The 21,285-nt window shown below is 49.3% G+C and overlaps 1 protein-coding gene across 1 annotated transcript in view; it reads right to left on the bottom strand.

The window, feature by feature from the left end:
* Window positions 1–21,285, bottom strand: part of RAB6B (RAB6B, member RAS oncogene family) — a 58,910-nt gene that overhangs the window by 10,686 nt on the left and 26,939 nt on the right. The window contains exons 2-3 of the mRNA XM_069565430.1: window positions 19,261–19,319; window positions 97–150 (exon numbers count right to left, since the gene is read on the bottom strand). Coding sequence (XP_069421531.1) covers window positions 97–150; window positions 19,261–19,319 — 113 coding nt within the window. The remainder of the gene's footprint in view (window positions 1–96; window positions 151–19,260; window positions 19,320–21,285) is intronic.

Raw genomic sequence — 21,285 nt, 5'->3', positions numbered from 1 at the left:
GCAGGCATGCGCTCTTAGTGGTGCCCAGGACAGGCCCCAGGTGATAGGTCCCAGGGAGCCCTCCCTGTCCTCCCAGGTCTCCAGTCAGGCACTCACCGTACGATCCTCCAAGTACATGGTTTTTGACAAGAAGTCAATCCCAATGGTTGCCTGTTAGAGAAGAGGCCAGAACAGTCAAAACTGAAAGGTCTCAGGCAAGGGGGCAAAAGCTGAGTCATCCAGGCAGGGACACAGCCAGCAAAAGGGGTCGTCACCCAGGCCAAGCCTTGGGTGGGTTCTATTTTGCTGTCCCACACCCCAACTCAACAGCGAATCCTCGCATCCCTCTCAGAGGAAATGAGATAAATAAGGATGAGGACAGGTTGTTTTGAGTGACACACTCTTTGGAGAGGAAGAGAAAAGTGCTTCGGAAAAAGGATGAGAACAGAGGAGGAAGCTTGCTTGGGAACAAGGCCACTGGATCTCCTGCCCCACTCATGTGGGGGCCTGGAGGAGCAGGAGCTGCGTGGTCTCCCTGCCCCAGCCTGCTTGTGCCCTGCCTACCTCCTTGCCCCCCAGCCTCCCCTGCAAAAGCCTCTCTCCTCAGACCTGGACTTCAGGTGCCTGGCTTGGGCTCACTGCTGCCCAGGTGGGTGGGCGTGGAAGGGAGCAGGGCAGCTTGCCGGTGTGGGGGCAGAGAGCAGCTGGCTTCCCACAGGAGCATCACAACCAGCCACAGCAGCATCTTTCAGGGAAACCCCACTGGCTCTTTTCTACCCAAACCAACACACTGGAAGTCGACTGTCTACGTCACGCCTGTGCTTCCACTCTCCTGGCATCAGGGGAGGCAGCTGGACCAGAGGGAAGGGCCCAGCACTCAATTGCTGTATGGCCTGAAACAGGCCACCCAACCTTTATGGGCCTCACCAGCACCCAGTGTTTGTGACGGGAGCCAAGACGCTGTCAACGTGGAACAGTCACTGCCACGTAATTAATAACAGTGAAGACTCAGACACAGCCTGAATGTCGGGGCACCGGTGAAATACAGTGTGGTTCATCCATAAGATGAAAGCTTGGCATTCATTAAAAATCACGTTCTTGAAAAATATGTAAGGATTTCAGGAAACCGTCATTAAGTAAAACTAAGCAGATTACAAAACATCAGCTTGATTAACTCAAGTAGAGATACAAGCATTTTTCATGTTTTCTTAGATGCTGAAGTGAAGGCACGACATACTAAGGCCTTAATAGTACCAGTGTCCAAGTTCTGACACTATGGGTGATTTTCTTCATTATACTTGTCTCCATTTTCTACAATGAACATATAATAGTTCTAAAAGCAGAATTTAAAGTATTTTGTTTTTAAATATAAGGTTTAAAAAAATAAGCTTAGTTGAATGGAAAATTGACTTCTGACTACAAAAACCACAACCAAAGAAATCCAAGGAAATAGAAAAGGTCTGCAGGCCCCCAGCTGACTGCAAGCAGGTGTGTGTATACCCCCGACTCCCTCCCATTTCACAAAGGAGTTAAGGTGGCTGTGTCCTCCTGGGAGCTTGCTTTAGTGCAAAGACAGGGAGTGTCAAGGAATGATACAATCCTAGAACATTCATGCTAAACAAATACCTTAGACACAACTCAGTCCTCTACTCTGGAGACCAGGAAAGTTAAAGCCCATGCCTCCTGTGACTGTGCCAACCAATGGCAGAGATAAGAGGATCGGCGTAAAATCTTGGCATCACTTGGGCACTTTCAAGCCCAGCTTTGTACACCTTTCCAGCATGGTGTGGCCGCTGGGGAATGTGGAATTGACGAGCTGCTTGTGGAATGAGCTTTGTTCCTAAACAGCTACATTACGTCTGTTTTATTAGTATATGTTAGAGCAACGATCCTTGTCTGCTGATACCCACAAGGGGAAATGTACAGAGCAGGTGGACATCCCTCAACTCCAGAGCTCAGTGGATTACCCAGCGACTGCCAAGCTCCTTCCGTAAAGTGGCCCTTGAGCTAAAAACCAGGTTCATAACCTCAACATTGGTGACAGGGACTGGTGGCTGTCCCCACCATGAAGTCTCCCTTTATACAGTATTAGGGCTCCAGCCATAAAGATGAACTCATAGCTGCCCCAAGTAAAGACAATATTTCTCAGCTTTCCTTGTAGCTGGGTGGCTAAGTTCTGGTTAATGGCATGTGAAGGTGACATGTGTACCTTCTGAGATGGGTCACTCATGGAAGGCAGGATGTACCCATAGCTGCCCCTTGCCCTTTCCCACTGCCTGGAATAAAGATAGGTGATAATAAGTCCTACTGGCCCATCTAGGTGAGAGTGACAGAGTAGTGCTGGTGAACAAGACGGAGGAAGCCTGAGTTCCTGCCCGGTAGGGCTTGTCTCTGCAGCCTGAGACTCTTAGACTACTGTGTAAGAGAGAACTGAACTACCTTGCCTAAGCCACAGTTATTTGGGGTTTCTTTTCAACATACCTTAGCTCTGACCTAACTAAAAGAACCACAGAGAAACATACCCCTAGAGGGTAGGCAGCATGGATGGTGATGGTGATGTTCCTGATGATGATGTAACAATCCGTTTCACCTCATATGTGCTTCCATGGAGGACAGAGAAGTCACCAGATGACATGACAAGGATTGTGCCATGTGAATCAGGCCCTAGTAAGCTCAACTCAGTGGCCTCCATAATCATAAAAGCCATCTACTGAACACTCACATACTTTATTACCCCTAACAACAGTCTGACCAAGTCAGCAGTAATGATGAGTCAGGCTAAAAGGACCAACTTCCTATCTCTCCGGCTCTCTCCCACCTTTAGTCCCACTTTCATGCTTCTTTTTATATCAGAGAAATATCTGCCACTCTCTTAGACCTCTTCTGGCCACACTTTCCACCCAACCATGCTGCTGAGCCACTGCAACTAGCCCTTCCCGCAACCTGGTGCCAAAGCACGTGTCCTTGGACACAGCTGAGCCATCAGCTCTGCTTAAAAACGTCTCCCTAAATTCTGCTTCCGATGATGATTAATTTGTTTTAAACTAACCCACCCAAGCTGCTGCTGCTGCTGCTAAATCACTTTATTCGTGTCCAACTCTGTGTGACCCCAGAGACGGCGGCCCACCAGGCTCCCCCATCCCTGGGATTCTCCAGGCAAGGACACTGGATTGGGTTGCCATTTCCATCTCCAATGCATGAAAGTGAAAAGTGAAAGTGAAGTCACTCCTCCACCCATGAGATTTTCCAGGCAAGAGTACTAGAGTGGGTTGCCATTGCCTTCTCCAAACCCACCCAAGACAACTATTATAAACCTTGGACAAGTACAAGAAATAATTTGCAATCACTGAAAAGTGACCCAAACAGGCAGACAAATAGAGGGGTTATAACCTCTACAGGAAGGGAAGAAAACAAAGTGAGATCCTATGCTTGACCAGCTTTTCCCCTGTGGTAGCTTTCTAGTCCCGCCAAGTTAGAAGGACTTGGTAACACCTCAGGCTTTTCATTAGAACCCCAGAAGGGTCAGCTTTGGGAGAAAGGACATCATCTCAGAAATAAGGGTTATATCAGAGGACTAAGGGAAAAACAAAAAGAGACCTATCTTATAAAAAAACTTTAAACGTGGTAAGTAAACCCTTTAAAAAAAATTAGTTGCACATAATTTAATGCCCTATTGAAACAAAATTCAATACATTTCAGAGAAAGGTAATAGAATTCAAGAATCTAAAATGTATTATTCACAATGTCCACTACACTATGAGAAAGGATTTGATGTGAAGAAGCAGGAGATTTAAGCCAATAATTGAGGGTAAAAAAAAAACCAACAGAAACATATCTAGATGACCCAGACATTGGATTAACAGGCAAAGACTTTAAAATAATTATTATAAATGCACTAAAAATGTAGAGGAAAAATATGAATATAATGGGTGAATTTCAAGAGATATAGAGAGATAAAATAAAACCCAGAAATCTTTTTTAAAAAAATATTTATTTATTTGGCTGCACCAGGTCTGAGCTGTGGCCTGTAGGATCTTTTAGTTGTGGCATATGGGATCCAGTTCCCTGACCAGGAGTTGAATCCAGGCCCCTGCAGTGGGAATATGGAGTCTTAGCCACTGGACCACCAGGGAAGTCCCCAAATCCATAAATCTTAACACAAAAAACCCCACAATACCTGAAATAAAAACCCCTGGGTTTGACTAATAGCAGCTAGGACACTTCAGAGGAAAGGGCAGTAAACTTGAAGAGAGATCAAAAGAAATTGTTCAAATTGAAGCACAGATTTTAAAAAGATAAATTAAAAATGAATAGAACTTCAAGCACAATATAAAAGACCTGATATATATATATATATATATATATATATGTATATATATATATATATATGCATATGCACTTGGGGTTTCAGAAAGAGTAAAGACAAAAACAAAACAAAAAATGCATCATAGCCAGATACTTCTTCAATTGGACTAGAAACATCAGGGCACAGCTTCAAGAAGCTCAGTGACCCTAAAACAGGAAACAGAGAATCACACCCATCCAAGTCATAGTCAAATTGCTAAAAACTAAAGATAAAGAGAAAACCTTGACAGCAGCTAGGAAACAATGACAGGAATGATGGTTGGTTTCCCTTCAGAAACAATTGAGGGCAGAAGACGATGGAACAACATCCTTAAAATTCTAAAAGAAACCACCACCACCACCCCTATCATGTCAGCCCAGAATTCTACAGCTAGTAAAGATGTCCTCCAATAGTGAGGGCAAAACAGAAACGTTTTCAGATAAGGGAAAGCTGTGATGCTTTGTCACCAGTGAGCCATCATTATGAGAAATACTTCGGGCTGAAGGGAAATTTTACAAATGGAAGTTTGCATCTTTCAAGAAGGAATCTAGGAGCACCAGAAAAGGTAAGTCTGTGGGTAAATATAAACACAAGTGACTTGTCCTTGACCACTTCCTACTTCTATCCATATTAGTAATAATTCATAACATCCTCCCCTCTGTTTTGCCCCATTTCATCTTCAGTGAGACTTACTCTCAGAAGATGGCCTCAAATCTTACTTTATATTAGGTACAAACCACTTCATTCCTTGCTTTTCCCCCTCTAATAATAATAATTACTATTGTTACAATGACTAAACATCTGAGTGCTTATCATGTGCCAGGCATTGTCCTAAATGCTTTATATGTATTAATTATGTTAACTTGTTATGAGTTATATTTTTTAGTATTTGTACATTTCTGCTGAGAAAACTGAGTAAAGTTGATCCCTTCACAACATGGGGGTTAGATTTCCACACAGAGAAAAATCTGCATATAACTCATAGTTGGCCCTTTGTATATGTACTTCGATTCTTCTGTTCAACTAACAGCAGATGGGGAAATTCTGTAGTATTTAATACTGAAAGCAATTGCGTAAAAGTGCCCCAGCCCAGTTCAAACTCATATTATTCAAGGGTTAACTGCATTTGAGACGTTAAATTCCTTGCCCAGCATCAACAGCTGGAAATGGGAGAGCCAGGATTCAAAGGTATTTGCAAAGATGTCTGTGAGTGTCCACCTGTATTCCCATCCCTCCAGGTGCTGAGCATTTGCTCCTTCTATCAAAGCAAGCCTCTCCCTGGGTTCTCTTGGCTCTGACCCTCTCAGCCATCAAGGATCTTTTCTGTCTGCAACCTTTCATTCTCCACACACTCTTTCCTTTCATCCAAGAAACATTCTTAAAATTCTTGCATCTTTAAAAAAAAAAATCGGTCCCTGTCACTAAGTGGCTCTCTAGCTTTCTGCCAATCTGTCACCTCCATTCCATTGGTATGCTTCTTGAGAAAGGGCCCCAAACCAGCTGTCCCCACCTCTTCTCCTCCCACCCAGTGCTCAGTCAGGGCGCTCTGGTTCCTGCCCCTCTGCCCACTGAGGCTGCTCCGGCTGTGGTTACCCTGGCCATTCGTCTCCAAACGGTAAGGACACTCTACAGGCCAGACTCTACTAGTGATAGATGAACTTGACCCAGTGAAACAGTCCTCTTCCTTGTCACTCTGGCTTCCTTTGCTTTCATGACATGACTCACTTCTGGCTCTTCCTGCCTCCCTAACTGCTGTTCCTCATTGGCCTCTTACAGGATCCTCTTCATTTCTCTGCTCTTAAAACACTGGCATTCCCGACTGTTTTGTGTCGGGTACCTCATTTACATCCCAATCTACATCCCAGGCCTCACCTCCGTCCTGAGCCCCAGATCCAGGTAGCCGATCGCTTACTGAACATGTCCATCCATGTGTCTTCTAGACCCCTCACTAAACATAGTGTGTCCCATAAGGGGCCCACTCTCCCCTCCTGGCTTACTTCTACTTTCCCCATCTCCACGAAAGGCACCTCCACCTCTGTAGGTGCCCAAGCCTCCGGAAGCCCTCCTGAGTTCTTCCCTTGTTCTCAAGCCTTTTTCCCTTGTTCTCACATTCACTTCCTCACAGTCCACTCCCTCACAGCAGAGGATCACTGAGCTGACACTTTGCCTCCAGAGTGTTTTCAACTGCCCGTTTCTCTCCATTCCCACCATCACTGCCCCAGTTCAGTCCCCCAACCTCTTTTACCTGAATAGCTGCAACAGCATCCTGACTCATCTCTCTGCCCCCAGGTTCTCCCCTGGAGAATTTTTTAAATTAATTAATCTATTGATTTTTGGCTATTCTGGGTCTTCGTGGCTACATGCAGGCTTTTGCCAGCTGTGGCGAGCAGGGGCTGCACCCCAGTTGCAGTGAGGGCTTCTCACTGTGGCATCTTCTCTTGTTGCAGAGCACAGGCTCTACCCGCACGGGCTTCAGGAGTTGCAGCTTGTGGTCTCTAAAGTATCTGGGGTGCACGGGTTTAGCTGTTCTGCCGCATGTGGAATCTTCCCAGACCAGGGATCAAACCCACGTCCCCTGCATTGGCAGGCAGATTCCTAACCACTGGACCGCCAGGGAAGTCCCTCTCCTGGATAATTAATCTTTCACGTAGCACCAGCGTTATCTTCCTAAAACATAAATCTTACCATATGACTCCCTACTGCCTCCAGGAAACCGTATAAATGCTCGAGCTTGGCCTGCACAGGGCCTGCTCCTAGCTTCCCCTCTTTGATCTCATTCCTCGCTTGCCCAGCTTGTACTTTACCCTTTAGCAGTAAGACTGTGGTCAGGACTCTTACACACATGTCACTTTGTGTTTCTGTGCATTTGCTAATGCTGTTCCCTGCCTTTTTGAATGCTCTTTCACAAGGTTAAAACGTATTCAGAGATCAAGATCCACTCCTTTGCAAGTCATTTTCCAAGTCCTCAAGTTGACCTCAGGGCCCCTCTTCTAACAGTTTCTCTGCTAAACTGGAAAGATCTCACGTTGGTCAGTTTCTCCCACTGGCCAGTGATTTGGTAAGCCTCAACATGTAGTCCATGGACCACTTGCCTCAGAATCACATCAGAAGCTTGTTAAATATGCAGGTTGCTGAATCCATCCCAGACAGACAGAATCATAATCTCTGGGATGTCAGTCTGGGAATCAGAATTCCAGACAAGCCCCTGCATAACTCATTTGAGGAATAAAGTTTGCAAAGAGCTGTGCAGACTCTGAGCTCCTGCTATAATTGGTCTGAGGAGGCTATGGTACCCAGAGGGAGGGGCAGATTCCCTGCCTGAGGTGGGAGACAAGGAGATGCCCATGCCTGCAGAAGGGACTAATCATGGATGAAGAAACCAAGGCTCACTCAGGCTTGAGGTCGTCCAGGTGGGGTGGCAGAGGCAGGGTTAGGACCCAGGTTTCCCTGACTGCAAAGCCCCTCCTCCTGACACCTGGGCTGTATTCCCTCTGCTTCCGGAAGTCCCTTCATTTCTGAAGCTGTCATTGAGTGTGTGTGTGGGAGTCACATCCTGTCTGGCTCCTTAGTGTCAAAATCTGTGATCATTGGCCATAGCTTGGCAGAGTCCACCTAAGAGGAAGTTCGTTTGCATTTCAACAACAAGAAAAGTCAGCTAAGGGCAGAAGAGAAACAAGAACTTTTAAGATGGCCTTCATTACCAGAAATTTTCTAGCTCCTCAGCATCATTTATTTTTCCAGACACAAGGCCCAAGCAGCTGGCCCTACACTACTGCCAGCTCTAGCCCATCACTCCCAGACAGGCCAGATCTACAGGGAGAAGGCAGTAATGGTCTTCCCCGGGCAGCTCCTTTCTGGCATATGGTGTAAGTAAGTAATACTCATTCACTTATCACTCTTGAGAGCTTACTATGTGTAATTCGCAGACCAAAATAGACTCTGGTCCCTGTGTATGAGGAGCTGCTCACCCTCCTGGAATGCTCTTCCACATGGTTAGCACCTATTCAGAGTTCAGGATTCAGCCTTGAATTTCCAAACTTGTGGAGGAGCTAAGATGAGCACACAGAACTAATCAGAACACAGATCAGACAGATGGGAGGGACTATTGTAATTGAGGGGCACTAAGAGGAGGGGGCTTCCCATGTGGCACTAGTGGTAGAGAACCCGCCTGCCAGTGTGAGAGACATAAGAGACGCAGATTCAGTCCCTGCGAGGGGAAGATCCCCTGGAGGAGGGCATGGCAACCCACTCCATGGACAGAGAAGCCTGGCGGGCTACCGTCCATAGAGTTGGCACAGCTGAAGCAACTGAGCAGGCGTGCATGCAGAAGGAGGGAGAAGTAGTGGATTGGAGGCATGGGGGAGTAAATCCCAGACAGAGGGAAGAGGGCTTCTGATTTTGGCCTTGGCAGGATTCCTATCAGACCAACCCTCCTGCAGACTACAATGATAATCTCTGAGCAAAATGTAACCACTCCCTGAAGGCACTTACAAACAGGCAGAATCTAGAGGGAAGTCAAAAACTTAAGGGAATGGCTCTGGGTGAGCCTCCTATTTTTATGATTGTTTATTCACCCGAAGGCAGTCCCGGCTGGAGCTGAGGGGTGGGGGCTAACACTTGGCAAGAAACCCATAGTCTTCTTGGTTAAAAATGAAAGAACAGGTCATAAAACTATCACAGCAGCTAGAAAATGCGGAAAATCCTGGAGATGAGAAAGCCACAGACAGGGCACCCCAAATTCTGCATGAAAATGCTACTCAAATCCCTGGCCCAAAGAGACCATAAGCAGCTTATGACTGTAAACCAAACAGACAGGCAAACAAAGGCGAACAGAACTTTAAACTGCTGCCTACCACAGGGAGGAGAATTGGAAATCTGGGTTCAATGAATATTATTTCAAAGGAACAAGCAGAATCCATAGTCTTAATCACAATGTGTAGTATACAACTCAAAACTACTATAAAGTGAAAGCCATATTCAATTAAAAAAAAAAAAAGAATAAATGGAGGCCAAACTTGAGGTGACCCAGATGTTGAAAGCAGCAAGCATTTTTAGAGAGCTAATATAATTATGCTCAAGCATATAAAGAAAAATATGCTCATCATGAATGTCCAGATTTTAAAATTTTAGCAAAGAAACTATAAAGAAGCAAATACAAATTTAGAACAAAAAATACAACATCTGAAGTTTTAAAATGCTTAACAGTAGAGAGCAAATGACAGATGAGTCAGTGAATTTGAAAACAGATCAACAGGAATTGTTTGAAAGGATAATATGGGAACACCAGACAGAAAGAACAACTAGCTACCCAGGCAGGCCACGGGCTTCCCTCATAGCTCCGTTGGTAAAGAATCTGCCTGCAGTACAGGAGACCCAGGTTCAGTTCCTAGGTCAGGAAGATCCCCTGGAGAGGGACATGGCCACCCACTCCAGTATTCTTGCCTGGAGACTCCCATGAACAGAGGAGCCTGGCAGGCCACAGTTCATGGGTCTCAAGAGTCAGACATGACTTAGCGACTAGACCACCACCACAGGCAGGTCACATCCTCCTACGAAAGGCCCCAGAAATCTTGCTGATTTCCTGTTACGTGCCACAACCTCCGCTCCCTCCAGAGTTCAGCGGAGGTCATACAGTGTGTGTGTACTGATGGGGACAGGTGTATGAATGTGTGTGAGTATGCATATGAGTGGAGGCACACACGTGTGCATGCAACTGTGTACGTGCAGCTGCAAAGAGAAAGCTGTAAAAAGATTGCGAGGGGTGAGTGTGAGGTGAGATGGGGAGGAAGTCATTTCTGCTTTGAAGGTAAAGCCCGGATCAGTGATATGCACACAGCCCTGGTGATGCCAGAGGCCACAGCACTGAGGCGACCAGGAGCCTCCACGGGGGAGGAGGACAGATTTCTGAGACAAACCTAGACGCTCTGTCAGTGCCTCCTGGGGCGGAGCACGGCCAGCCCTGGAGGATCTGGCAGGCAGCTAGCCGAGTGCCCCATCCAAATGGGTCCTTGGTCTGTTTTCAGGGACCTCTGCTGGTGCCTTAATGGGCTTGTCCTGGAATAATGACAGCCTCTTTGACCTTCAGCTTCCCATCTCTAAAATGGGGACAATCATAACTTCCTTCAAGGACTCTTGGATCAAGTGAGTTAGACTATGTGAAGGTACTCTGTACAAACAAAGTGAGGACTGACCGACTGAGGGTAGGATTTCCAAGAGAAGCTGTAGAAGAAACCCACCCACTCAACCTACAGGAGACCCTCCAATAACACTTCTCAGGCTGGTTTTGTGGAACATAGCCTCATGAGAGAGGTTGTCTACAGGGATGAAAGTGAACTGTGATCAAGTGTTTCTAGGAAAGGTTTCATGTTCCAGCCTGTAGTGGGGGGCCATAAAGCACACTGACACAGTAAAGGCTCTGAGAAGTCCTGCACAGAAGAATCAGGAACAATTTCATGTAATCCGATGTTTCCCAAACTCTTGGTCCTGGGAACTTTGGTGCTTATAATTACTATTCACATCCCAGTAAATGAGTGTGGTGCACAGAGCTTCAGGAAAGGCTGGCCTTCAGAGAAATGAGTTGCAAAGGAATCACAGCATTCATTCTCTGTATTCTGTTTCCTCTTATGAAGTAGGCAGTGAATTATTCTTGCTGGAAACTATTCCACAAAGATGTAAAGAGGATATCAAGATAACAAGAGCAGCAGGCCTGCCTCTGGGGACTCTCCATGACCCCCACGATCCTTCTCTCCCTTCCCCTCCTTGGCTGTGCTGGGCGAGCCTCCTCTACTGCGTGATGCCCTTCCAAGGAAGCCAGACTGCACTGCTGTGTTTAGATCACCCCAAACCTGGCACTGCTTATTTATTCTTTCAATATTGCCAACTGTACTGCTTATGAAAAATGGCAGCCACTTCATCTTATACAAAAAAGGAGGGACCTTAACAAGACGGATTTCATAGTTGCATCCACGTTTATCTTCTTCCGCAGGTATGTTAACTAGTGTTAACAGGGGCTCAGACACACAGTGAAGAATGATGGCATATTATACGCCTCCCTCTGCCCAAAAGCTCTCATTGGCCCAGCACATGCCCAAGGAAAGAGATGTTTCCTGAGGCACTTGTTGAAATCGTTTTTGCTATGTGCATTTATTATGAAATGTAATTTTGCATCTACTTTCTGACAAGACACAGTAATAAAGTCTGTGGTAGAAATTTGCATGGTAATTTGCACAAGTTGACTCGAGATTCTCTTCTCAGGAAAAGAAATCATGAAAAGGAATGTATGCGTGTCTTCTTTCAGCCTTGGCCAGGCCTTGGCCCATGGCTGGGGAAGCATCTTGGCAAGTGGCAAAAAGCAGCTGGGCATGGCAGGCCCTTGACAATGAAGCTGCTGTTTATGCCCTGCACCACCAACCCTCAGAGGAGAGTATCAGGGTAAAGTCATGCAAATGAGCATGCAAATGAAGCTGGTGAAACAGGGATTCAGACCAGCAAATGGGTGCAGTGGGGGAGGGAGACAGCAGCTTCAGGAAAACAAGCTGGGCAGGGTCTGGCCTGGCCAGCAGCTCAACCAAGTACCTTGGGGGAGGGGCAGTTGGCTGGAAGGCCACAGGGCAGGTACCTGGATTCTTTCCAATACTTTAGCCTCAAAGATTACACAGTCCCCATGGCCACTTTCCTCCCAGTGGGAACTGGCTTGTGCTAGTCACCAACCAATATAAATATGTATTGATTGCTCTTTCATTTCCTGACTGTGCTCTAAAATATCAACCAACAATATATACTTTCCAACTTTAAACAAGGGGTTGTATGCGTGCATGCAAGTCACTTCAGTCGTGTCTGACTCTTTGCAGCCCCATGGACTGTAGCCCGCCAGGCTCCTCTGTCCATGGGATTCCCCAGGCAAGAGTACTGGAATGGGTTGCCATGCCCTCCTCCAGGGGATCTTCCTGACCCAGGCATTGAACCCACATTGCTTATGTCTCCTGCATTGACAGGCAGGTTCTTTACCACTGGTGCCACCTGGGAAGCCCAAATAAGGGGTTCAGTCAGTCAGTCAGTTCAGTTGCTCAGTCCTGTCCGACCCTTTGCGACCCCATAAAGTGCAGCATGCCAGGCCTCCCTGTCCATCACCAACAAGTAAGGGATTAAGTTTCATCAAAATTAGTCAATTCTTCCAAAAGCTATACCGATGCCGAGGGATGTGTGGCCTGAAGCTCCCTGAGAGCTCTCCCACAGGCTCACAAATGCACAAGCCCTCTCCTCGGCTCTCAGGGAGAAAGGGGTTCTGGGGGGAGGACTTTTAAGCGCATCTACAAGTAACCCACAAAGTAAATTAGGAAGGATTACTAAAACCCGCTCCAGTGTTCTTGCCTGGAGAATCCCAGGGACAGGGAAGCCTGGTGGGCTGCTGTCTATGGGATCGCACACAACTGAAGCGACTTAGCAGTAGCAGCAACTAAAACCTGGGCCAGAGTTGTATGATGGGGCCACTTCACTTATGAACACTAGCAGGTGCTATTGGACTACCCTAATACAACTAGCAACCTCCTACTCCCTTGCAGGCCTGCAAACTATAAAAGAAAAACTGCTTTCCCAGCCTCTCTAGAGGGTAATGGTGATCAGGTGACTTGGTGAGTGAGTGAGTGAGTGAGTAAAGTCACTCAGTCGTGTCCAGCTCTTTGCGACCCCATGGACTGTAGCCTACCAGGTTCCTCAGTCCATGGAATTCTCCAGGCAAGAATACTGAAGTGGGTTGCCATTTCCTTCTCCAGGGGATCTTCCCAACCCAGGGATCGAACCCAGGTCTCCTGCACTGTAGGCAGACACTTTACCATCTGAGTGACTCAGTTCTGGGCAATAAGACACAAGCTGCAGTCTGCTGGAGGGGGATGGGATTCCAGGGAAATTCTTGCTATCCTTTTTTTTCCTGCCTTGAATGCAGAGGTGATGTCTGAAGCAGCAACAGCCAAGCTGCATGAAGATACGAACCTACAGAACAAAAAGGCAGAGCAGAATGCCCAGAGGCCTGGGACGTGCGTGATGGCGTCACCGCACAGCTGGGCCAGCTCAAGGCCCACTGTGACTTCCAGCACCTGGAAAACCGAAACCCTCCCCTGTTTAAGCCAGGTTAGTCAGCCTTCTGCACTAGAGGCTGACCACATGCCTGATTTTAATATGCTTGACAAAAGAGTGGAAGAGAAGCCAGAGGAGAGGAGGGAGGGAAAGAACAGATGTCACAGTCAATCTGCCCTCAGACCAGTCCTAGGTAAATGTCCAAATGGAGCACCTGGGTGACTGGTGCTGCTCCAGTGGGTGTCTGAGGGCAGGATCATCTTGCCAAGCTGCCTGGCATTTAGGGGGTATTTCACTGTATAAGAGTGCTGCCTCACATTTTGACCACAGAACCTAGTATTTGTGAAACAGGGAACTCTTAACTGTATTAATATGATAAAATCATCGTGTTGCTAGAGTTGGCCAAAGACAGAGTTCACTGTTCTGCCAGAAGTCTGGGGACCTGGCAGCATGCGGCAGAGTGCCAGAGCTCTGCACATAGACACATGCAGGCTTGGATAGGAGGGCCCAGTTTCCCATACAAACACGTGGTGAGCAAGTGAGTGTTCACTTCATCATCATCAACTTAATCTGCAGTGGAGTTGTTGTTTAGTATTGCTCTCTGTAGAGTATGGTAATGCACATTTGTGTCAACAGTATTTCTCATCTAAAATTTCCCATCATCTAGGCTTTAAGGCATCCATGAGCTATGCTTTAAATACAAATTGACCACATTCCTACTGCTGAAGTTTGAGGCCACTGATCTAGGTGATATAGGGGTTAAATGTCATCCAAATAATTTCTGGATTAAAAAAATGCAACACTAAGAAAGTGGGATGCTAGCTCAGACTCTCAGCTAAGTGACAGAGGTAGGATTTCAACCCAGGCCTCTGAAGGCAGCATTGTTTTAGAGGAAAAGAAGGAGCTAATATCAGAGGATGTGCTGACTCAGTGTGTGACTCAGCTCTCCTCCGCGTGTGACCCTACTCTGCCCACCTCAACAGGGGTGAAGACCCTCCCCTCTCTCCTCAGGTGCCGGGTGGTTACCTGAACACCACCTAAGCACACGTGGCCTCTTGGATTCTATGGAGAAAGGCCTTTCCTCCTGGCCCTCCGCCTGCTGTCTACAATCCGACCCAGGAAACTCATCAGCTCTTAAGGCTTCAGGGATCCAGATCCTGCCAGCCCTTCCTGGGCCCACTCACATAACAGCCATTTTCAAACATCTTCACTTGGCCTTTCCACCATTACTTCCCACTCGACTTTTCGTTTCCCTTTATGTTGATGGTACTGACACTCTTCCGGGGTGTCTGGACAGAAACCCAGGGCCCACTCAAACCTCTCCTTCCTCTGCAACCCCCAGGCCTACTCTGCTCGCTCACCCCTCCCACGGTTCTGTGTGTCCCACCCAGGCTTGGCCCAGGCCCCCTCACTCAGCCCTGCGTGACTGATGAGTGATGCCCCTCCCTGCCCTTCCACTTGCAGAGCTGCCCCAAGTCTGTGGGGCCCTGCTGCAACTGCCATCCTGCCCTGGCCCAGGCCCCCAGGCCCGTCTCCTACAAACGCAGGCTTCTTTGATTCCCATCAGAGCCAGCCTTCAGGAAGCCCCCGTAGCTCTCCACTCTGCCCCATGAGTCCAAACCCCAACGAGCTTCTAGGGCCGCTAAAGCCTCATCAGCAGGATCCCAGATAGGTCTGGTGGGGAACCCTGTTCTGCACGCCCGGGGCCTCATGCCAGCCCCTTGGGGCCTCAGGCAAGTTCAGCCCCAGACACGGCCGGGGGCGGGGGGACTCGCTGTCACACAGGATGAGGTGGAACACCCTCTACCCTCCATGCCCTGCCTCAGGGCACAGCCAGATTCTGTGGCAACAAAGAGTAAGCACGTGGCAAACGTGTTGTCAGAGTATGTGAGCAGGGGAGCGGGGCAGGAGACAGAGCCAGAGACGCAGCAAAGGTGGGAGTGAGGGAGTCAGTCCTGGAAACTGTCTGGGCACCTCAGCCAATAAAGGCGAGGCGGGAGGGCCCTGGGCTACAGGGCTGACACATGAGGTATGAGTGGGCAGTGCTGGGGAGTGATCACCACGCAGAGGACAACTGGGAACATCCCCGAGCCCTCGGGGTTGGCATCTACTTCCCAAGTGTCTCTGCCATCATGCTAAGAAAAACTAACATTTCCCTCTCTCCCTCTCCAGAGAATTTATTAAAATGGGCCTGTGTACACAGAGAATTGGAGCCCCAGCCTCCCAGCCTAATTACCATTTTAGAAGGTATTAGGAAAGAAATTCCACCTGCAGTCAAAAAAAAAAAAAAAAAAAAAAGAAGCCAGAAAAGCCTGCAGTGGGGAGGGCACTTGGGCTTTCATTGCTTGTTTGCACGACATTGGACATTGACCCTGGGCCACTGTGGCAACTTAGTGTGATGGGGTCTAAAAATCAAGGCAGACAGTCCCTCCTGAAGCCACTGTGGGATGAAGAGGCACCTGACACCGGCTGTGGGCAGGCCCCGCGAGGGCCCACAAACGCAGCACTGAATCTGAGGGTCCGGGCCTCAGCAACGCCGAGAGCCCATCCAAAGCAGGAGGCGTTCCTGTAGAGCTGGGAGGACAGCGTACTGGGGAGAGGGAGCTGCAGACGGGCACAGAGCGTGGGGACAGCCCCATCACGGGGCACAGAGCAGGGCACGGCCCAACCATGGGGCACAGAGCATGGCACGGCCCAACCATGGGACACAGAGCATGGCACAGCCCAACCACGGGACACAGAGCATGGCACGGCCCAACCATGGGGCACAGAGCATGGCATAGCGCAACCATGGGGCACAGAGCTGGCACGGCCAAACCACAGGGCACAGAGCTGGCACAGCCCAACCACGGGGCACAGAGCATGGCACAGCCCAACCACAGGGCACAGAGCTGGCACAGCCCAACCATGGGACACAGAGCTGGCACGGCCCAACCATGGGACACAGAGCGTGGCACAGCCCAACCACGGGACACAGAGCATGGCACGGCCCAACCACGGGGCACAGAGCATGGCACGGCCCAACCACGGGACACAGAGCTGGCACAGCCCAACCACAGGACACAGAGCATGGCACGGCCCAACCACGGGGCACAGAGCATGACACGGCCCAACCACGGGACACAGAGCTGGCATAGCCGAACCACTGGACACAGAGCATGGCACAGCCCACCACGGGACACAGAGCTGGCACAGCCCAACCAAGGGACACAGAGCTGGCACAGCCCAACCACAGGACAGAGAGCATGGCACGGCCCAACCACGGGGCACAGAGCATGGCACAGCCCACCACGGGACACAAGGCTGGCACAGCCCAACCACGGGACAGATAGCATGGCACGTCCCAACCATGGGGCACAGAGCATGGCACAGCCCAACCACGGGGCACACAGCATGGCACGGCCCAACCACGGGGCACAGAGCAGGGCATGGCCCAACCACAGGACACAGAGCTGGCACAGCCCAACCACAGGACACAGAGGTGGCACAGCCCAACCATGGGACACAGAGCTGGCACAGCCCAACCATGGGACACAGAGCATGGCACAGCCCAACCACGGGACACAGAGCATGGCACGGCCCAACCACGGGGCACAGAGCATGACACAGCCCAACCACGGGGCACAGAGCTGGCATAGCCGAACCACTGGACACAGAGCATGGCACAGCCCACCACGGGACACAGAGCATGGCACGGCCCAACCATGGGGCATAGAGCATGGCATGGCCCAACCACGGGGCACAGAGCATGGCACGGCCCAACCACGGGGCACAGAGTGTGGGCATGGCCCAACCACAGGCAGACATGCGCTTGAGCCTTGGTGAGTCAGAAGAACATTTCATAGCACAGAGAAGGAGTGGGAAGGGCATTCCAGCAAAGCTGACACCATAAACCAAGGCACAGAGGCCTCAGAGTGTCACTGACTGGGGAGCAGCAAGCAGGGAGGCGCCTGGACCATAGGATATAGGACAAGCAGTGGGTCATGGGAGATGACACTGAAGATAGAGGTAAGCTGAGATTGTGAGGGACTCCAACAACATGGGGAGAAGTTGAGGCTTTGATCCACAACAAAGGACCGCTGAGGCTCTTGAGGGCCACTGCAAAGACCCTGAGGCCTCCTCTGCTGCCCATCACTGTGAAGAATACCAACCAACCAGGAGTGTCACTATTATTAATGGGCATCAACAAGTATTATAAGTATTATAACATTTAAAAGATCAAATAATCAAAATAATGTCTGTGAGATCATTCATACACACACACAAGTGAACACCAAGTCAGACTTAAGAACTGAAGTTAAAGCTGTGATTCAGATGTAAAATGATGCAGGAGGACTCCCCTTGCAGGGAAGAGAGGCCTCTGGCAAGCCCACCCTGGTACAGAGCGTGGCCTGCACCAAACGAGACCAAGTGTGGCCGAGACAGTCATCCCAGAGCTGATGTCCAAGGTTGTGTACGTCATTCGGGACCCCATGGCCTTACCCTTTAGTCGATTCCTACCAAGTCTACTAGTTATCTGGTATTTCAAACGACAGCAGAAGAAAAGAAGGGATAAGAGGGAGGCAGAGAAAGGGGCTGTATTTTAGGCAAGGATGCTGACTGGTCCAGAGTGAGACAGACAGACTAGAGCAGACACAGAACTATAATTGGCAGTGAGCTGCGCTCTGCATGTTCTGTAAGTCCGAGAAGGTGGGGAGACCTCTCAGCACAACAGTCCTCAGGGTGTTCTATAAATATTTATCCTTTGAGGACTCAATGACAAAAGGATTCCGTGATCAAATACATCCGGGAGATTCTGCACACTACATCTTCCAGCAGATTAAAACCATGCACTGATATGGTAAAGGCCTTGAGAAGTCCTGCAGTAGAATTCTGTTCACCAGTGATCCTCAGTCTCTTGCCTTTCTATCTCAAACAACACCTACTAAGTGAAGTCACTCAGTCGTGTCCGACTCTTTGCGACCCCATGGACTGTAGCCCGCTCAGGCTCCTCTGTCCATGGGATTCTCCAGGCAAGAATACTGGAGTGGGTTGCCATTTCCTTCTCCAACTAACATCCCTTAGAACTACCATCTCACAGAACCCACTGGCTTAGAAAAATGCACTACTACTTGTCTGTCTTAAGGAAGAAAACAATAAATTTTTTCTTAAAAATAGTTGAAATGATTAAGTTTGGTGCTTTATGATAACAGCTATAGTTGCAGGGGAAATTCACTTCATTTGACAAACCTCCCATGCATCCATGGTGCCAGAAAAGTGAAATGCTACTGACCTTCAAGAGCTCAGCCTTCGGCTCCTGGAGCCATTTCTGTTTGACTCTAGATCTCCCTTGAGAGCCAGGGGCACTCAGGTCACTTCACCTAGCCTCCTGCCCACGTAAGCAGTGTAGGTCCACCACACTAGTTTCTCCAGGGAAGGAAGGGCCCCAGCAACCACGTGTGCACACACATGAAGGTCCAGCCAACAGCCACGCTGGAGAAGCACATTCCCCTACTGCTCTTTCATGACCCTCATTTAGAATCTTGTCCATCCACCTCCATATGATGACTCCCAAGAATCCAAACACTGTAATGATTTAGACCTGCCATGGGGGCAGGAGAACACAAATTGAAAGCTGTCCTTTCTCTCCTGGAAACATTTGCTGAGGTTTGGAGCTTCAGAAGGGCTCAGGGTCTTTACTGGGCTGGGACCAGGGTGCAAATGGGAGGCTCCTCCGAGGCAACATAGATGCCCTGGGCCCCATGCACACCCTACTCTCCTCCAGCGTCAGCAGTCCTGGGAGGGTGGCTGGCACGGTGTCCAGGCAGCCGTCAAGGCTACAAACACCATGAGGCTTAGTGAGGGGCGGGGACCCAGGAACTCACCTGGTACGTGTTGTCGAAGCTGTCGTACATGAACCGTGTGATCAGAGATGTCTTCCCGACTGTAAAACAAGAAGAGAGGGGTTCAGCTGTGATCCGGGCCTGGCTCCTCTAAACACATTTCATGGAATGAAAACAGATGATGAAATCAAGAAGCCCAGAGGAAAAGATGAGATGCAGAGACAGAGTGGGAGGTGGGACCCAGAGAGGGACACTGAGGTGAGGAATCCAAGTCTACACTGGGTGGGCTGCAGGGGACTCCCTGCCCTGTGAACTCTTACCACACAAATCCAGGTCTTCCTTGACCCATAAGAGCCACATAACAACAATCAGAGAAAGTGTGTGCACTACAGAATGCTTCTGTCACAGGCCTACATTCACCTGGAAATAACACTTTGCCCTTGGTCACAGGCTGGGATAGAGGGACGCTCTTTTATTTTAGCCTCGAACTGATGAGGAAGGTGACTCTCCAAGGAACCAGAGGGCAGGGGAAGTAAATGGATCATTCCCCAGTGCCTCTCATGGGCAGGACTATTCTTCAAAACGTATACCTGACTGCCCAGCTCCTCACTGGATATTTAACATCCCTGGACCTTGCTGGGTGCGTGCCAGTGGGATCCCCAGTCGTTGTGACAAGCGAGGACTCCCCTGCACATTTGCAAATCCCCCTAAGGGCAGTAACATCTCCAACTGAGAACAACTGGTAGGACTATGGGAAAAAGGAAGTCTCTGCGGAATCCCATAAATACTTCTAATTTCCCAAACTGCAGGATTTGGCTTCTGACTTAACCCTGTGCAGGTCCCCTGAGGCCTGGCAGTGGCAGAAATGCAGTAGCAGAATCTCTGAGCATCTGGGTGGGGAGGGAGGGCGATAAAGGAACATTGTTGGGTCAGGCCCAGCATGGAATGCTACACCATCCCACCAAGCCTCTGCTATGGCCCTGGGAGGCTCAGAGGTAGACTGGACCCTCTGAGCTTGGCTCAGAGTCCCTTCTGCTCTGGGCTATGAGAGACAGGTAACTCTGGCAAGGAGAGCAAAAGATTCAGGGCCCAAGAGTTCTCCATTCTGCCTCTCCCCAGGTCTCAGATGGGATGTCCACAGGCCGAACCTGGCAGGGTAGCTGGTCCCTGGTTAGATGGAGCCAGGCAACACAACAGGACTCCCCTGGGAAAGGTCCCTTTCCAGTTCGGAAGCCTCAGCAGTGCAGCAGACAAGGGCAGCCCTCTCCTGACAGCTGGCATTTGTAAGGAAAGGGCAGTCGTCTTCCACAGGGAGAAGGCACGCAGCTTGGTTCCAGGCTTGCCCAGACTCCACCCCTTGTGTCTCTTCACTGGGCTGTACCTGATTCGTATCTTTTGTGGTAAAACTATAATTGTAAGTAAGAGTGCTTTCCTGAGTTCTGTGAGTTGTTCTGGTGAATTATGGAACCTGAGGAGGGCCGGGGGAACCCCCAGATTTGTAGCCAGTTGGTCAGAAGTGCAGGACCGTGGGGACCTCACTCACAGCTGGTGTCTGAGGTGGATGTCAGTCTAGGGGGAACTGTGAGTCCCCCACTTAAACCTGAGCAGTCTGATACCAGCTTAGCTCAGGTAGTGCCAGGACTGAACTGCACTATATCTGCTGCTGTCAGAATAGCCCCACGTCTCTTCTGAACATCTCTGGGGTGAGCAGTAATACACCCAGGATCTCTTGGCTAAGTTTACCTGGAAACTGCCCTTTGAGCATCCAGTACAAATTAAATCTGTAAAGTGCTTTCCAATTACTTTAAATCCCCACTTAAACTCACATGAAAATGAGAAGTGGGGGCTTCCCACGCTGGGAGGATTGACTCTGAGGCCGGAGAAAGGCGTGGCTGTTAACTGCTTAGGGGAACCCAGAGTGAGAAGTGGAGCAACCCCAAGCCAGCAGGAAGAGGATGAAATCAGGGAGCGCATGGGTCTTCCCCTTCCAAGAGCAATGGCAAGTTCCTGCTGCCTCAGTTAAAGAGGCACTGCACGGCCAGCTGGGAGCTCCCATCTGTGGTGACA

This window comes from Ovis canadensis, chromosome 1, assembly GCF_042477335.2.
Source record: "Ovis canadensis isolate MfBH-ARS-UI-01 breed Bighorn chromosome 1, ARS-UI_OviCan_v2, whole genome shotgun sequence".
NCBI lineage: Eukaryota > Metazoa > Chordata > Mammalia > Artiodactyla > Bovidae > Ovis > Ovis canadensis.
This window is presented reverse-complemented; position numbering and strand designations above follow the sequence as displayed.